This window comes from Xenopus laevis, chromosome 4L, assembly GCF_017654675.1.
Source record: "Xenopus laevis strain J_2021 chromosome 4L, Xenopus_laevis_v10.1, whole genome shotgun sequence".
Lineage (NCBI taxonomy): Eukaryota > Metazoa > Chordata > Amphibia > Anura > Pipidae > Xenopus > Xenopus laevis.
In genome coordinates, this window is record NC_054377.1 from 137,286,292 (window position 1) to 137,303,326 (window position 17,035).

The 17,035-nt window shown below is 42.6% G+C and overlaps 1 protein-coding gene across 4 annotated transcripts in view; it reads right to left on the reverse strand.

Annotated features, from left to right (window-relative positions):
- qrich1.L (glutamine-rich 1 L homeolog) overlaps positions 1-17,035 on the reverse strand; it is a 43,718-nt gene that overhangs the window by 3,701 nt on the left and 22,982 nt on the right. For all 4 annotated transcript variants that reach the window (NM_001091047.1, XM_018256595.2, XM_018256593.2 and 1 more), the window contains 6 exon segments: positions 4,152-4,251; positions 6,250-6,404; positions 6,975-7,083; positions 10,138-10,252; positions 12,905-13,059; positions 13,447-13,612. In NM_001091047.1, the coding sequence (NP_001084516.1) occupies positions 4,152-4,251; positions 6,250-6,404; positions 6,975-7,083; positions 10,138-10,252; positions 12,905-13,059; positions 13,447-13,612 (800 nt within the window).

The window sequence follows — 17,035 nt, forward strand, 5'->3', positions numbered from 1 at the left end:
CTGCTGCTGATTCTCTGTCTTGCAGGGAAAAGACTGAATACTAGTGATTAGTCTGTACTTTCTCGTCTGTGAGTTGAACTAATTGTTGATTGGAGTTGAACATCAGTCTTTGAAATTGAATTGTTCGAGACGGCACGGGGGAGCTCTTGCGTTGGTTTATTATCCAGCAGTACTGTGTATGCTGCTTCCGGGACTCTGGCCCTGGAGCAATAGCAGGGAGTTGTAATTGTGCCTGTATGGTAAGATAATTATGTGTGGTAGGCCCGACTTTTGTACTAGATGTGCGAATACTTCGCAGTGGAGTGCTCATTCCCTTTGGTCTATTTCTGTGGACTCTGGAAATGAATACTGCCAATATGGCTAAATTTATTTATTTTTTACCTATTCCTACTTTTCCTCCTTCTGTTGTAGGACTTGTATACAGGTCTCTGTGTCAACGGACACCTGTGTTACAGACTGAGCTCTCAGTAGTAAACTGTCCAGTTATGGTAGAATGTGAAATTCTGAGCATTGTAGGTGTGCCCTAACCGGTGCCAAGACCTTTGTAAATACCCTTGGAGCCGTGCAGAGGCTAAAAAGGTAGTGCTGTAACTGGACATGCTGGTCTTTGACAGTGAATCTCAGGCATGTCTGTGCCCTTGTATGAATAGGAATGTGCAGGTAAGAATCCCGCAGACGTATGACGTCATGAAATTGTTGGCTTCTCTGAAGGCTATGGTAGAGCGTACGGACTCCATGTTGAACTTGTGTTTGGAAACATCTGTTTAGGTTGAGGACTGGTGTGAAAGAGCCTACCTTTCTTCTCACAAGAAGGAGGGTAGAATAGAAAACGCATAACTTTTAAAGTTCTGGAACTGGAGCAATGCCTTCTGCTTGTAGCAGAGAAGAGACTGCTCGATGTAATGCCTCTCTTCTTAGTGGAGAGGGCTAAACCAAAACAAATAGTTTTTAGAGAAGGGTTTTTATATCCAAATTGGATGATGTGCAGCACCCCTTGCTGTGACATGTGTTTCCCAGTAGAGGGGGGAACTGTATTAGGCAACCTCTCACCTGTGACTCTTGTAGAGGCGAGTCATGAGAATATGGAGTCTAAGGCGACCGGTTTCCTGGCTTGCCTCGCTAGTTTCTGCCACATGGGTCTATTGGTCCCTGATCCCTGGTCAGCATTGGAATTGCGAAAGGAGGGAGATCGAAAGGATTGGTAACTCCCATGTGGCGATGACCATGTTTTTTTTTTTTTTAAACTTTGCATTGCAAAGCCTTGCTTCAAGTCACTACACTATAGCAGCGCTTGATGTTGCTCTAGTCGTCCTTTCTTTCCCATTGGAAGAAATGTGCTATAACCTCCTGTCACCTTTGTAATGATTTGTTTGAAATCTGGTTCAAACAGGGGGTTTCTTTAAATTTTGAGTTTGTTCTAGTTTGAAAACTGGAAATTATGTTTGATATGCGAGAATCTGTCGTCTGACCAGCGCAGTAGGCATTTGGCAACCACTGTACTGGCTGTGGATTTTGCCATGTGTAAAGTTGAATCTGCTAATAGTGTAGCATGGAGATTCCTCACCTCTGCAGCTAAATTTTGTGCTGATTGCGATGGTTGATACATTAGTTCCTGGGCCAAGTGTTTGGACAGTCCCGCTGCTGCGATTGCTGGGCTGAGGATTGCTACTGATTGTGAACAGGCTTTTGAGAGCTGATTCCACCTTTATGACCATGGGGTCTTTAAAAGCTGCTGTCCTCTGTTGGGGGAGCAGTTTGTTTTGATAGGCTATATAAATACATGTTAATAGTAATAATAATAATAGGCGTGCAACTGCAGGATCAACCTGAGGGTTTGTCTCCTGTTTTGCCCTGTACGTCTGGAATAGGGTATGTGTTGTAAAATCACTTGGTCGAGGCGGAGACAGATTTAGACTGGGGAGTTAAGTTAACCCTGTAGGGGAGCTGGTAGTACCTTGCTTGCCCCTCATCATTGTAGGTATTAAAAAGAGAGTTATTCTCTGGAGTAGCATTGATCTGTCGTGACAAGTTCGGTGCCTTGGATGGAATACTGTCAGAACAATAATTTTGTTCGGATTTTCCCAAGGGGTGTATGCACCTTTTTGCAGTTTAGCCCTTTTTTTTGCCTTTCTGTGGATTTGGCAGTCTGAACATCCACCATAAGTTGCCCTAGGAAATCTGTCTTTTCATAGTGCTGTTATTACAGAGCTGCTATGGCACAATGGTAACCCACTAAGCACTGTAGAGCCATGTTATAAGGCTTCTGTGCTTTTGTGCTATGGCACCCTGGTAATTCATATTGGATGTAGAGTCTTGTTGTGCTTTGGTGCAGAGTGTAATATACTCTATGCGTCTTTGCTGCACTTCTCTGTGGTGTGTGACACAGTGTTGAGAAGACCGTGCAGTTTGTGACGTCATTGTGTTGCGGCGTTCTGATGCTCGCGCCAAGGTTTGACACCCGCGTTGGGAGAACTGGATGCCCGCGTCGAAATAGAGATGCCCACGTCCTGAATTGATGCCCACATGATGCACGTGGCGCCAAAAGCTCAAGTGACAAAAGGCACCAAAACACAGGTACCAAACTGGTCACCTTAAGGGTTAAGGGAGTAAGTATAAGAAACTGTAGTTCATTTTACTCTCACCTTATTATTGTTGGCCATAGAGAGTAATAATAGGTAGCTCAGCGTACCTTTTACTCTAATACAAGTGCTGCTGAATGGTTTTGGGCCTACCGAAACAGCATGGTGTGTACTGATTCCACTTGCTGTGTGTTAGCAAGGAGGCAATTACTGGCCTCTCTGGATCTCCTCTGTTCCATCCAGGGCTGATATCTTCAGGTGATTCCACTTGCTGTACAACGCACTGCAAGGAGGGAAAGTCACCATACGCTGGGAGACAGCAAAGCATGTCCCCATCCTTGAATGTAGAAGCTCTGAAGCTAAAGGAAAAAGAATTAGAAAGAAAGAAAACTTTTCTGTACTTCACCTGAACTGGCAATGGGAGGTGGAGCCACACCTTATATATCAGGGGAGGGGTCAAGAGTCTTATTCTTCTGCCTCCAGAGATGAGATTGACATTAACCCACATGTTTGCACTGACAGGAGGGCCAACTAGAGAAAAAAAATGTTTCTAATATAGTTAGTTAGCCAAAAATGTAATGTATAAAGGCTGGAGTGACTGGATGTGTAACAGAACACTACTTCCTAATTTTCAGCTCTCTAACTGAGTTAGTCAGCGACTTGAAGGGGGGGTCACATGGGACATAATTGTTCAGTGAGTTTGCAATTGATCCTCAGCATTCAGCTCAGATTCAAAAGCAACAGATATGATCCATTTGCCCAACACCAAGCCTCTGATTGGTTATTGCCTGGTAACCAATCAGTGGAATCCAAGAGAGCTGAAAAGCAGGAAGTAGTGTTCTGGCTATTATGTTACACATCCAGTCACTCCAGCCTTTATATATTACATTTTTGGCTAACTAAATATATTAGAAACATTTTTTATATTGCACAGCCTATCTTATTTACCCAGTTTTTAATTTTATACTGAACAATTCCTTTAATAGATAGCCCTCATACAGAGACTCACTTGCCACATTCCTTACAACATAGGTGCCTGCCAATCCTAAAAAGGCTTCCTATACCAGTTTTTACTGATGCGTGAGCCAGCCCAATACCCTAGGACAGTGGTCCCCAACCAGTAGCTCATGAACAACATGTTGCTCTGCAAATTAGGGGTAGGAAGGGAAAACATTTTTTTACTTCCTTGTTTTGTTCCTTCAGAACAGTCCAGAAAGATATACCTAGGGCTGTACTGACATGCCCCTGGGTTATTGACACTTCGAAGGTTTGTGGCTATTTTGGATTCTGCTGAACCCCCAAATCAGCCGAATACTGAACCGAAGGAAAAAACATTTTTTACTTCCTTGTTTTGAGACAAAAAGTCACGTGATTTCCCTCCCGCCCATAATTCGCATATGCAAATTTGTATTTGGTTCGGCCGGGCAGAAGTATTCAACTGAATCCAAATCCTGCTGAAAAAGGGCCGAATCCCGAACCGAATCCTGGATCCGGTGCATCCCTACTTTTTACACAGCATGATAAATAGACCCCTTGGTGTTGAGTATTATTAGATCACACAGATGTACATACCATTTGAAGAGGTAGAAGTCATACAATTTAATGGGACATCGTAATGGATTTTCTGGGTTCTCTGTTTGCTCCGCGTACATGTCGTCTGTTATTGAGAAGCCTGAAAGATTAGAAATCGTTAGTGAGGGGAATTTATTTCAAATCATGTATACAATACAGCACAGTCAGGATGCAAGGATTGACATACAATTCCTATACAAACCTATCAAAAATATGATTTTAATGAGTGCCTACCAAGAGATTTTAAAGCCGCTAGTTAGGGTTGAACATCCTCACCTGACAGCTGCTGTTTTCCAGCAGGGGCTGATGCCTAAAACTCTCAATCATTTGGTACCCAACAACTTGAGTCATTGTGTTTAAAGTAGGGATGCACCGAATCCAGGATTCGGCTGAACCCAATTTGCAAATTAGGGGCGGGGAGGGAAATCACGTGACTTTTTGTCACAAAACAAGGAAGTAAAAAATGTTTTTTCCTTCGGTTCGGTATTCGGCTGATTCGGGGGTTCAGCCGAATCCAAAATAGCCACAAACCTTCGAAGTGTCAATAACCCAGGGGCATGTCAGTACAGCCCTAGGTATATCTTTCTGGACTGTTCTGATGTATATAGAGATCTTAGCCATGTTTGTTTCCTTTAGGTCTATTGTACATGTGGAAGGTCCTTTTTATGGCAATTAAGGTTGTTATCCACCACAAATTGGTGATAAAAATTACCACATCTCACAAGTCACAGTAAATTTATGTCATTGTTTAGAGATTAATGGGGAATAGCAGGCATTTTGGTCATGGCTACTTATAGCAGACTTCCTTCATTAAACGGGAACTAAAGTCGAAAATAGAATAAGGCTAGAAATGCTGTATTTTGTATACTTAACATAAACATGAACTTATTGCACCACAAGCCTAATCAAACAAATAATTTATGCTTTCAAAGTTGGCTACAGGGGGTCACCATCTTGTAACTTTGTTAAACATCTTTGCAAGACCAAGACTGTGCACATGCTCAGTGTGGTCTGGGCTGCTTAGGGATCATCATAAGTTATCAAAACAGCACAAGTCAAATAATATCTACCAGAAGCCGATACAACAAGACTGATTAATAATCAGAATATACAGACTGCACTGGGCCCTGTGTCGTCATGTAATCTAATGTGGATTTTATAGTTTTTGTATTGTTTAATACAAACTTGTAACCCCGAATCATGCATATGCAAATTAGGGATGGGGAGGAAAACCACGTGACTTCTTGTCACTAAACAAGGAAGTAATGTTTTCCCCCTTCCCCCCTAATTTGCATATACAAATTAGTATTCGGTTCAGTATTCACAAAGGATTCGGGGGTTCAGCCGAATCCAAAATAGTGTATTCGGTGCAACCCTAAGTTTAAATCTGGCTCCATGATCTTTGTCCCTGCCACTGGAGTTGGAAACAGTAAAGGGGATGTTAAGGCAAAAATAAAATCCAATATGAATCTCTACACCGTCACTGATTGCTCTACAGGGAAACAAACAAAGCTGCTTGAGTTTTGGGAACCGTTGCTGCCGTTTGAAAGTACGATCGTTTCCCTGCAGAGCAGTTAGGGACCCTCTGAAGTTTCTTATCCACAGCAGACAGAGCAAGTAAAACAAAGAATATTACTGCATTCGGTCAGGTTTCTTATAAAAACGGTACACATTTTTTAAGTAAAGTATATTGGAGATGGGTTTCTTTTTCATTAAATAAAAATTAGATTTTTTTTTTTGCCTTTACATCCTCTTTAAGGCCTCTAAAGCTTATAATACTCACTATCCAGGCATCAGTCATCTGAAATATTACTAAAAGCAATTGCAAATTACAAGTAGGGTTACATGTCTACAAACATTTCTGTTACATAATTTACTTTTCCTCCAAACACAAAAAACAGAACAAGTTCAATGCAGGAGTATTGAGCTGGACTAACCACTTGAGTCAGGAGCCATTTCAGTAGAGGACACTGGAGCTATATATAAAATATGAAGGAGCAGCAGCAGATACTGCAATGATGTATGAGAACTAGAACAACTTTGCTTGATCCTCACTAGCGTTGTACACTTAAGACTGTAATAAAACTATAGTTGTTACCTTTTTGCTGTCCTGCTTGATGGATCCCAAGTGCTTTCAGGTACCGGATGCTCGTGCTCTTATCCTTTGGATTGGAAGGATTTTTCTTCGTTTGCCTCAGCACTTTGGAGAATGCCAATTTGATGTGCTGGTCAACAGTTTTTAACAGAAAATATCTGTTGGTACAACGTGTAATATTGTTAGTGCATTTGTCCTGAACTAAAGAATCTACCATGTAATGTTTGCTCACTAAAAGGCAAGTAGATATGATGATTACTATGTGATTTGTAGCTAATAGGAGAGCGTTAGCCTAGGTTGTTCTGCTGCAGGATTCAATTACCTTTGTTCACTGAGCAAATAAAAAAAGTTATGACACAGGGAAAGGCCAACATTTTTCTTTTATAAGCAGCAATGTACTTTTTAACAAATGTGCCTTAAACCATATGGCCTTTATTTGCTCTATGCAAAAAGCCTTGCATGTTGTTTATATTTATTATTATGTATGAGGACTATAATGCTGCCCTCTAAAAATAAAATATCATCCGAGTTAAAGAAATTGTTCCGTTTCCACTCACACGAGTAATGAATGCTTTGCTTGGTTTCATAAAGCAATATCTTTAGAACAAAACATCTCAGACATAGGACTTGTTGTAAGTAGCAAAAAAAAAACCCATTGGATTTACTGTTTTACAACAAAACTGATTTCTATTTTGCTTCATTGTGTACATTATTTTCAGTTGACTTACTTTGTGTTAAAAAACATAAGTGTTGTAAGTAGTGTGGCAGGAGAGTGTGCTCCCAGCTGCTTACACTCCCAAAGCATCTCCTCTGTCACATGGCTGGGGATCACATACCCTAAAAATAACGAAACACGTAATTACAGATAGCTCCACCGTCTTATCACTCAATTAACCTATAAATGAACACAGTCTATAATCAGCCAGAGATGGAGCCAGCTATGCCCACACTCCATAACAGAGCTATGAGCAGTGAAACTGAAGGATAGCGAAAACCAATATTTCTCCAGGTCGGCTTGGGGGACACAGGGACCATGGGGTATAGCTGGTACATCTAGGAGGGCAGGACACAACAGAAGGAAAAAACTGGCCCCTCCTCTACCGGCTGTACCCCCCTGCATGGGGAGCCAAGCCCAGTTTGTGTTGTGTCCTCAGGAGGATAGGACATTTTCCATACATCTATTTTTTATTTTTCTGTTTTTATGCAGCATTGCCATTTATTTGACAGCAGGGGTTGCCCAGGACCTCTGCACTGAGTAGAGAATCCACCTTGGCATCCCCCTGCGTGGGATCTGTCTTCGGTGTCCTTTCTACACAGACCAACCAGCCTGATCACATTCTCCATTCTTTTCAGGTGGAGAGGAAGCTGAGCAGACGACCGCAAAGAGCGGTTCTAGTGAGTATAATATCCCCACTAACCGCTCCACCCTGTACGTGTTTTTCTAGAAATTAGTGCTAATCTCTCAAGAGGAAGAACACCTCACGCATTCCCGCTCCCTGCACCATAGTACATGAGCGCTCTCTCACGCTTGCACTCCGGCAGGGACAGCAGAGACCGGGAGGAGGTAAGAACTGTCAGGCTCTTCATACTCTCCGGTCTAAGGAGAGAACGCGGGTACGGCACTACACATTCTGGGTCACTGGCGCCAATAATCTGCCGTCATGCGGCTATTCTCTTGTGAACCGCAGCATGCTAATCACTCACAGTGGCCATCTTGGAATCCTGTCGAAGTTCCCGGGGCACACAACAGCACGATTCAGGCAGCGGTTCCCCAAGCCAGCCCCCTGATTTCCCTACCCTCCATAAGGCTTGAGTGTAGCTGGTGCGTCTATTAAGACACACACCACAGGGAAGGTTTACCCCTGCTCTTACTGGTCCTTAGCCACTGCAAGCGGGCCGAAGCACATCAGACTCACCTATCAGCTATCTACATCCCAGGACTGCTAAACTGGGCAGCAGACAGTCCCTAGACCCAGGCGAGTGGTCACTGAAGGACGACATCTTCCACGAGATAACACAAAAGTGGGGCATCCCAGAGGTGGACCTCATGGCGACTCAACACAACCACAAGGTTCCGACCTTTTTTGTTCAATGTTGGGATCCTCTAGCTCTGGATGCCGATGCCCTAATGGCCAAGTGGCATTTTCGTCTGGCGTGCGCTTTTCCGCCACTACCACTTCTACCCAGAACTTTAAAAAATCTACAAAAAGAACAGACCACACTCATTCTCATCACTCCAAGATGGCCTCAACGCCATGGTTTACAGATCTACTCAACATCAGTGGCAGACCCCTGGACCCTGCCTCTGATCCCGGATTTTCTCACCCAGGGCCCAATTCCGCACCCAAATCCAAGAAATCTCAACTTGACGGTGTGACTATTGAGACCCAGATCATAACACAGAAAGGGTTCTCAAGGGACGTGGCACGCACCATGTGCGCCGTACGCAAGCCGGTCTCAGCAAAAGCCTATCATAGAGTCTGGTCTACCTATCAGCAATGGTGCATCTGTCACAAAGAAAATTTCAGACTGTTCTCAATTCCTAACATTCTGAAATTTCTGCAAGAGGGTTTGTCCATGGGATCACTCAAGTCACAGATCTCAGCACTACTGCCAGATGTCAAGACCTTCATGCAGGGGTTGCACATGTGGCTCCCCCAGTACAAGCTCCCCTCTGGGACCTCACATTGGTTCGTCATGCTCTACAAGCCCCTTCCTTCGAACCACTAAGTTCAGTGACACTTCAGTGGCCCATCTGGAAGACAGTCTTCCTTCTGGCTATTGCCTCAGAAAGACGTCAGTAGAATAGAAACACACACAAGGCAATTGAAATGCAGGGTTACCCCATGCTATTTATTTTTGTGCGAACGTGCAACGTTTCGGGGGAAACCCCTTTATCAAGCATCATGCTTGATAAAGGGGTTCCCCCCCGAAACGTTGCACATTCGAACAAAAATTCTACTGCCCTCAGATTCAAACTAGGGTTCATCAGCTACTAAAGCTTCGCTTTCTGGCTGGATCAAGCTAGCGATTCAGCGAGCCTACATGGCACGAGGAAAGACGCCACCAGCCAGAATCACAGCCCACTCCACCAGGGGCATGAGTACGTCCTGGGCATTAAGAAATCAAGCATCAGCAGAACAGCTGTGCAAGGCAGCTACGTGGACTTCTTTCCACACCTTCTCAAAATTCTACCATTTTGACACTTTTGTTCTGATACTCACTTTGGCAGAAAAGTACTTCAAGTACTCCCACCCGAGGTTTCTAGGGAACAGCTTTGGTACGTCCCCATGGTCCCGGTGTCCCCCAAGCCGCCACACTGTTAAATCGCTTTCTCTTCAGTCGCTTGGGGGGGGACACAGGGCTTCCCACCCTGGATTGATACGGTTATTGTTTTTATTGTTACTTGTATCAGTTTATTTCGTTATATTTCCTGTTGACTTGGGAACAAACTGGGCTTAGTTCCGATTGCAGGTGGTATAGCCGGTAGAGGAGGGGCCAGTTTTTCCCTTCTGTTCCTTTCCCTGCCCTCCTAGATGTACCAGCTATACCCCATGGTCCCTGTGTCCCCAAGCGACTGAGGAGAAAGAGATTTAACATTGAGTAAACAAAATCTCCTTTTACTAGTGTTCAGTATGTGATAAGAGACACCTGTTACCTTCATAATTGACCCATGTGGAAGAGGTAATTTTCTCTCTGTGTCACGGCCTATCACATAGTAGTCCGATAAGTGTTAAAATGTTAGGAATTGGCTTCCAGCCGTTTTCCAGATTTGTAAATGACAACTCCCAGAATAGTATTTAAGCCACTTGGGAGGGCTGCATGATTAGAATGGCAGGGCTGTTATTTCTGTGTGTTTTTAATTACAAGTTCATCAGTCAATGTGCTTACCAATATGAGTGACTCTGGGCTGATAATTTTTAAGAACCTCATGAAGCCACTCTGAAAACTTGATGTAGTAATTGTCAGAGAATATGTCGTCTACTCTTCCATTCTCACAAAGGTACTGTATGTGGAGAAAAAACCTGTACAATGAGGCATTCTTTAAGACATGTTAAAAAACCCCACAAATAAAGTAGTACAGTCTATAAAGAAATTGTGACAGTGTTTCTGTATTCCTTCAATTTCTCACTAGGATGAAAACACATTATACATTCTGGTTAGATTTGGCCGTATAGCAGGACTACAGGGCTGGTGGTTGTCTGGTTTTGGGACACACATATATTCTCAAATGCTCTGATATAGTTAATGATGTTCCTTGTTCCAAACCTTTAATAAGTAGCCCATTCATCAGTTACTTGTTTACTTTTCATATGCATGGTTATGGCTGGTGAGATTGAAAAATATCAATATTTGGGGCAGAGGTTCACAGGGAGTGGCCCCTGAATAAAAGCATTTATTTGGGGATGGATGGGAGATACAGCATAGGCTTTAGGACACAGCATAGCATCTTTTTATGATTTAAAGGTGAAGACTTTAGTTGTACAAGTGTTTTAAAATGTATTTCAATAAAAATCATTACACTTTTATTGTTACCGTCTATGTGTTGATTGCTGCTGTATTCTGATGGATTTGACCAACTGTAAACCTGCACATTAGCATGTGGTTATATGAGAAGACAAAAGACATTTCTTCCCCTGCCGCAAGTTTGATGGTTTTCAGCCATACTGAGCAATAGTTACAACCTTTGCTGGTTCATCAACTAAGGTTGGTTTCCTCTGCCAAGGGACACAAAGCTGCCAGGCTACGGTGTATTCACAGTTCTGTGATGACTCCCCCCCTCCCCCCCCAAAAAAAAAATAAAGCAGCAAGAGCGAGTAGCAAACTGGGCAGATATCAGCCAAGGATAGGTTATATATTTTATATATAGTGGTAGAATGACTAAAGAAATGTGTAAAAAGGTGAATTTTGCCTTTAATTTCTCCCCAATAGAAGCTACAAGCTGCAAGGGAGGGATTACTAAAAAGAGAAGGTTTCTCTGTTTAAAGGATTTTGCTGCCTGGCCCTGGAAGCCATCGTGTTCTGGAAGGAATAGGCAATCTATTCTAGTAGTCCGGTTCACATGTTGGTTCCATATTCTTAGGGCTGTTGTTGTGGTATGATATACAGTAGATTTTTGTTAGTTGCAGTGGTGATTGTGTCCACATTATTTGTTGTAGTGTTAGCGGGTGTGTTTGTTCCTGTTCAATCTCTAGCCAATGTTTATGGCTTGTAGGAAGGTTCCACATAGTTTGTTGTTCTAATATGGCCGCTTTGTAATAGTTTTCCATGTTTGGAACCTCAAATCCTCCTTCTTGCTGTCTAACGTGCACCAGGTTGTGTTTGAGTCCTGGTTTTTTCCCTCCCCAAATGAATCCAGGATTTTCTGCATCTGTTGAAGGAAGGATTTTGGTATTGTAATCGGAAGAGTCCTGATTATATATTTCTATATTCTAGCTGTAATTGTATGTCCCTCTGTACTTTTGGAAAATTACTATTATAGGTTATGGCAATAGTACTGGCAAGTAGTGATGTGCCGGCCGGCCCGATACCCGCAGGTCGGTCGCGCCCGGGCTGATCTCGCACCCACATTTGCCACCTTGCACTGCCGGCTTCTAGTTTTATAGCCACGCTCCTGCTCGCCCTGCCCCTTTTGCGACGTCATCATTGGGACGGGGCCACGTGGGTCTATAAAAGGAACCCGGAAGTCTGATGCGGGCGGGGGTGGAGGGAGCGCAGGTCCAGGTCGGCTTTTACCTGACAAGCACATCACTACTGCCAAGTTCAATTCCTAGATAGGTAATTGTGTCCTGTCTCCACTGGAATGGATATATTTTCTGTAGTTCCTTTGTCTTATTTTTTTGTGTTGTTTAGCGGAAGGGCTTGTGTTTTGCTTTCATTGAGCTTGTAATATGATATTTGGCTGTAATTTGTTAGTACTTGTGATAGCTTCTGGAGTGGCTGTTCTGGATTCATGAGAGTTCGTATGATGTCGACTGCAAATAGTGTTAGTTTGTATTCTGACGGGCCAACATTAATTCCTGTTACTTCTGATAGGTCTCTAATCGTTTTAGCTAGTGGTTCCAAAATTAAATATTAGTGGAGATAGCGGGCATCCTTGTCTTGTCCCGTTAGTGATGTGGAAGGGTTTTGATAGGAATCCCAGGTTATTGACTTGTGCTTTGGAGTATAGCTCCAGTATAGAGTGTAATATTTTTCCTTGGAATCCAGATGCTTGCAGAATTTCTTGCAGTACATGATATTTTTATTACTTTAAAACCCTTTCATTTTTTGGTGTTACTGTTCCTTTAAGAAAGTATCTCTGAGCAGGGCACAGAGCAAGAAGGTAACCTGTCTGTGTTAGAAACTCCCAAAAGGGCTGGGGTGCTGCCTGCTACTGCAAGGAGCAGAGAAAGAAGTGATCTGCTGGCAGCTTTATTGCGTGATTATAGTGATCAGTATTGGGTTCAACTCATGTGCTAACACTTTATGCCTTATTCATTTTTAATAGTTATGTGCACTACAAAACAACTAAACATTTTGTGGCGGTTCATTTAACAAAACAAACAAAAAAAAAACCAAAAAACAGAACTTGTTTTGGTTAACATACTCTCTGCCATAAACTTTGTTTAGGTTTGCAGGAAATGGCAAAACGCAGGCATACAATACAATGTCTTACCTTCTGTATACACAGAAAAATATAGTAGAGAACATCAGCATCATAGGGTTCACCTTCCATGTTGCGAGCCTCTTTAGACATTAGACACAGCCCATAATTTAACTCCGCAACTGCCGAGGATATTAGGTCTTCTTGAAACCTTAGCAGCTGACGTCCTGTACACATAAATGAAGGTAATATTAGCGATCGTCATGGAATTCACAGAAATTAGCTTTCTGGTCAGTGACCCTGCCAAATAGTTTATTTATAGGGCAATGTGGCAAAAAGTCATACGATTATTAACAGGAAGCTAATAAAATTGTAATATAAAGGTTCAAGTGATGAAACGTTTCTGTAATAATGAAATTACTCTACACGTTTCTCCTCTCAGTAACCTGTCTCTACATGCAGCTTGTGTCAGAGTCCGTTATTTTGGAAGACAGTTGGCTCTAATAGACTGTCTAAGGGAGCGCACGTCAGTGTATTTGACCTAACTACCAATTAAATTCAGAATGCAGACCCCCGTGCAATAAAAATGCAGAAAGGTACCATATCAGACATACTTCCTATGGGTGCTAATCTGTTTTGGGATTCCTTTTCAAGCTCCGCATTCTTGGTCTGTGCCCAGTTCTTCCAGACTTGAAGCCCTTCCTCAGGTTTCAAGGTATTGGGAAGCATAAGTTCAGGAGAAGGTTGCGGTTGTGGTTCTACCTCATTAACAGCTTGTGCCTGAAAGGACAAGAAACATAAGCAAAAGTTTAGCATGTTTTATACTCAACCAGTTCTTGTTCCATCTACTGTTACAGACAGAGACCCCCTTAATTATATTTGATTTACACTTTATAGTAACCATTCACATGAAACAACAAGTCACATTACAAGTACATAATTTGAATTTAAAACCTGTCTCCAGATGTTTCTTTACATAGAATGAATATATAAATGCGCAACATTGAATTACATGTTTTACATGCCAATCAATATCTTGGCAATAACATCCAGGTTTGCCTTTGCTTTTGAGGTGTAGCCTTATCTTGCCTTAACCCACTCTACTAAGCTGAAGCAGAACCTCTGTCACTGGGAAGTGTCAATTTGTTACACGCCCCCAGTAACTAAATTGCTTACCTCTTATCCTATGTTAAAGGAAAACTATACCCCCCAAGCAATGAAGGTCTCTATAGAAAGATATTGATAAAACAGCTCATATGTAAAATCCTGCTTCACGTAAATAAACCATTTTCATAATAATATACTTTTCTAGTAGTATGTGCCATTGGGTAATCATAAATAGAAAATTGCCATTTTAAAAAAATAAGGGCCGCCCCCTGGGATTGTAGGATTCACTGTACTCACAAACAAACCAACAAACCATACATGTAAGGTCACATGAGCCAATTAACAGACAGAGTTGTGTCTTTTGCTTCCTCACTTCTTCCTGTTACAGTTAGAGTTGTAATATTTCTGGTCAGGTGATCTCTGATGCAGCACACAGACCATCACGAAATGGTGGCTCAAGGCAAGAGATTTAAAAGGGCAATATTTACTTAAATATATATTCCAGTTTGGCAAGATTCTTTAATATGCCACTTAATATGATATGAACTATCTGTTGCTTAAGTGTTCATTTTGGGGGTATAGTTTTCCTTTAAGAGCTCCTCTTGTTTAAAAAGGAACCTGGGGGAATTTTCTGCAGGAGGGGGACAGACATTATTACTCGGCCTCCCAGGTATACCCTGCACCTTAAGACAGACTTTCAGATTTGCATGCACAGTACAGAACATTTCTGAAAAGTTAAAAGTACTTGAAAGTAGAAACGGTAACTAGCAGTGAAATGCGGGCAGGCTGCTGGCTTTCTGCCCCTAAATTTATAGACTCACTCCACCCCTTCTGTGACATAACGGCGGGCACGGGTCTATAAATAGAGGGGGAATGGTGGGGCGGGTGCAGGTAGGGAGCATAGGGCAGGCAGAGAATGGCACACACAGACAGAGTTTGGCACACACAGACGAGTTTGGCACACCCAAGGAGAATAGGGCAGGCAGAGCATGGTAGTGATATGCGGCCAACCTGATACACGCGGGTCGGGCAGGTTCGGGTTGACCTCACAGTGCTCCTTGCGGGTGGCGGGCTGAGCTATTTTCCTGCTCCCCCCGCCCACCGCCTTCAAATGCCGGCATCCGACTTCCTGTTTTATACTCTAGAGTCTGCTTGCCCCACCCCTATTGTGACATCATATACGGGGTGGCGCGGTTCTATAAAAGGACCCCCGGAAGCGGGTGTGGGCGGGTCAGTGCAGGGTGGGTTAAGGTCGGGTGTGGTCAGGGAAACCCAGGGAGCATAAGACAAGCAGAGTATTACACACACAAGGCGCATAGGGTAGGCAGAATATGGCACACACAGGAAGCATAGGGCAGGCAGATTACCGTATGGCACACAGAGACAGAGTTTGGCACACCCATGAGAATAGGGCAAGCAGAGTATGGCACACACAGGGAGCATAGGGCAGGAAGAGTATGGCACACACAGGGGGCATAGAGAAGGCAGAATAGAGCAGGAGACAGGGAAACCTATCAGGACAACTCTAAAATGAACAGTTCATACTGTGCTACGAACAGGTGAACAATGTGGGCACTTTCAGTCTGGGTCTAAGGTGTGAACAGTACAGGACTTTAGTGTTGTGAACAATAGAGGTGTTATAAATTTGAACAATGCTGGAGTTTACAGTCTGAATTTGAGGTGTAAACAATGCAGGGGCGAGTTAATCTCTGTAGTGATACCCTTTAAAGTGTAAACAAGGTAAGCAGTCACAGCCGGCAGACTTTAATGTGGGGGACACACAAAGGGGAGTCGTGGGCCGCCAGTTGGACAGCCCTGCTCTACATCATACTAAAAGTTAACTCGATGATGAACTACCACTTTAATGGTCATAAAATGGCTTTAGTCTTCCATGCACCTACTAAGGTAACTTATACCATGATTTGATGGTAGGGATATGCACCAACTTCATGGGACAAGTCCAAGTCACATGAAAGCTCTGGGAGATTTTTTTTAATGCAATTATGTAAATTAGGGTACAGATTTGGGGAGGATTGAATATGTATCCAATAATTACATATTTAGTGCATACCTCTTTGAAGGGGAACACAACCTCAAATTAAAAGGGCAAGTAATGGCAGGATATGAAAATGCCATAGAATGATCACTTGAAATGATGCTCTAGCAGCTCTTTTGGCAGAACTTTTGCTTTCTGGAGCAGATCATAATTATCCTTTATCTAAAAGGTGATGAAAGCTGCCAACTCAGACCTGAGTCAGTAAACTATTGGCCTGTGTATAAGAACTTCCCAATGGCCTGGCCAACTGTTAGTAAACATAATACGATAAAAAAAAACAATCTCTGCTTGAAAGAAAAACATTGTTACATGTACAGGAGAGAACAAGGCATTTTAATCTTGGCGTTACTGGTCCTTTAAAAACATTTATTTATCTTTTCATCCTGCTGCTTAGCCAAATATAGTACATACATCTACTTAAACATGCCTTGTATTCAGGAATCAGCAAACCCAGAAGTTACAGATTTAATACCATCCATTAGACTGAAAATCAACCACCTGGAGAACTGGTACAGCCCTGCCAACAGCCATTTAGATATATCAGTGGTAGTAATGTGGCTTTCATAAACCAGCTCCCACATTTAAAGGAGTAGTGTCGTCAAAAAATGTAAGTGTTTTAAACTAATTAACATATCATGTAGTGTTGCCCTGCACTGGTAAAATGTGTGTGTGTTTCAGAAACACTAGTATAGTTCATATAAACAAGCTGCTGTGTAGCAATGGCGGAAATTGAAAAAGTCTATACGGCACAGGATAAATAGTGGATAACAGACAACACCATTATGTTCTACAGATCTTATCTGCTGTGTAACCTGAGCTTTTTCTCCTTTGAATGGCTGCCCCCATTGCTACTCAGCAGCTTATTTATATAAACAATAGTAGTATTTCTGAAGCAAACCGCAGTTTTACCAGTGCAGGGCAACACTGCATTATATTTTATACATATTTTTTTTTATTTAAAACACTGATGTCACTGCTCCTTTAAGTATACTTCCCAAAGATCCATTGTGCTGCTCACAAAAAAGTACTGCTAAAAGGAG